This window comes from Scyliorhinus canicula, chromosome 31 (assembly GCF_902713615.1).
Source record: "Scyliorhinus canicula chromosome 31, sScyCan1.1, whole genome shotgun sequence".
Lineage (NCBI taxonomy): Eukaryota > Metazoa > Chordata > Chondrichthyes > Carcharhiniformes > Scyliorhinidae > Scyliorhinus > Scyliorhinus canicula.
The window spans coordinates 7,686,758-7,688,601 of record NC_052176.1 but is presented as its reverse complement, the minus strand read 5'-3'; the positions used below and the strand labels follow the sequence as shown (position 1 = coordinate 7,688,601).

General features: G+C 52.7%; 1 protein-coding gene across 1 annotated transcript in view; it reads left to right on the top strand.

The window, feature by feature from the left end:
* The window catches only part of LOC119958851 (pyruvate carboxylase, mitochondrial-like), a 130,998-nt gene extending 129,358 nt beyond the window's left edge, over positions 1 to 1,640 (top strand). The window contains exons 9-10 of the mRNA XM_038787355.1: positions 1,271 to 1,399; positions 1,488 to 1,640. Coding sequence (XP_038643283.1) covers positions 1,271 to 1,399; positions 1,488 to 1,640 — 282 coding nt within the window. The remainder of the gene's footprint in view (positions 1 to 1,270; positions 1,400 to 1,487) is intronic.
* The last annotated feature ends 204 nt before the right edge of the window (positions 1,641 to 1,844 follow it).

The following is a 1,844-nucleotide window of genomic DNA, read 5'->3' as shown; positions in this document are numbered from 1 at the left end:
TCCCCATTAATGACCCCCCCCCTCTCTGGTCAGCTTATTATAGGAAGGATGTGGAAGCATTGGAAAGGGTGCAAAGGAGATTTACCAGGATGCTGCCTGGATTGGAGGGTCGGTCTTACAAGGAAAGGTTGAGGGAGCTAGGGCTTTTCTCATTGGAGCGAAGGAGGATGAGAGGCGACTTAATAGAGGTATATAAGATGATGAGGGGGATAGATAGAGTGGACGTTCAGAGACTATTTCCTCGGGTGGCTGTTACAAGGGGGCATAACTATAAGGTTCAGGGTGGGAGATATAGAATCGTTGTCCGAGGTAGGTTCTTTACTCAGAGAGTGGTTAGGGTGTGGAATGGACTGCCTGCTGTGATAGTGGAGTCGGACACTTTAACATAGAACATTACAACGCCCTTCGGCCCTCGATGTTGCACCGACCTGTGAAACCCCTCTAAAGCCCATCTACACTATTCCCTTATCGTCCATATGTCTATCCAATGACCATTTGAATGCGTTTAGTGTTGGCGAGTCCACTACTGTTGCAGGCAGGGCATTGAACGCCCCTAATTCTCTTTGAATAAAGAATCTACCTCTGACATCTGTCCTATATCTATCTCCCCTCAATTTAAAGCTATGTCCCCTCGTGCTGGACATCACCATCCGAGGAAAGGGTTAGGGTGTCAGAAGACCTGGATGTCCAGGGAGCGAGAGAGGCCCATGTCTTGGCCTTTGCCTCCCGGAGACGGATATCGTTGGAACGGAGGGACTCCCGGGCTCCCGAATCCGGGGGGGGAAGGGGTGGCTTGGCAGATCTCAGGCCAGGGAAGATAAAGTTGGCCTTGAGGGGTTGTGTGGAGGGATTTGCCCGGAGATGTTAGGAACCTTCAAGTGGTTAGTGGATAGGCACATGGAGCACACCAGAATGACAGGGAGTGGGACAGCTTGATCCTGGTTTCGGACAAAGCTCGGCACAACACCGAGGGACGAAGGGCCTGTTCTGTTTAACTTCCTGGAAGGAGTGTCGGTGCGGAGACTCGAGATGTCGCGTGCGTCTGTGGGAAGCGGGGAAGAGTTAGGCACCTGAATGAGTTGGTGCATGGATCTTTCATCGTGTTACAGATGGACTATATTGTTAACGTTACCAGACATCCAGATGCACAAATGTTCAGCCTTTCTTTTGGGTATCAAAAAGGCAATGATGTGTGGAAGTCCTCTGGGAAGCCGAGCTTAGCGATTCCTGTGACTGTTAAAGGTCAACTCTTCCTATTTAATTGATTCAGAACTCTCTGATGAACCCGTGTGCGAATTGCAGCCTCTTCGTGTTTGCTGACTGCTCTCGGGTTCTGCCTCTGATCCACTTCACTGATAACACAAGAGCGGACGGTGTGTTCTGGCGGAATGATGTTACCGTCAGGATGTGTGGGTTACCATTTGGTGGGTCTCAGTGGAGCGGTCTCAGTCTTCCGGAGGTTAATGGTACTTATTTCTGTACTGCAGGAAATCTGTACGCATATCGATAGTGAAGGGTTCAGGCTGGGAACCGTCTCCGTGCTTGCTCATACCCACGTCTCTGTCCGACGCGAGACTGACCCCGAGCTGCGGGGTCGTGTGTTCTCTTACATCATGGCTCCCCTCTCGGCACATTTGTAGCTTGTGTGTGTGTATGGGGGGGAGGGAGCGGGGGGGAGCGTGAAACAGTACACCTGGGCCTCCCGCGCCTTCACAGCGATTTGGCGCTGTGGCGGGCAAGGCCTTGGTTTGACCGCCTGCCCTTGGTTCATTTGTGGCCCCTGAGTGGACGATTATTGACCCCCCCCCCCCCCCCCCCCCCCCCCACCCCCCCAAAGGGCCGTT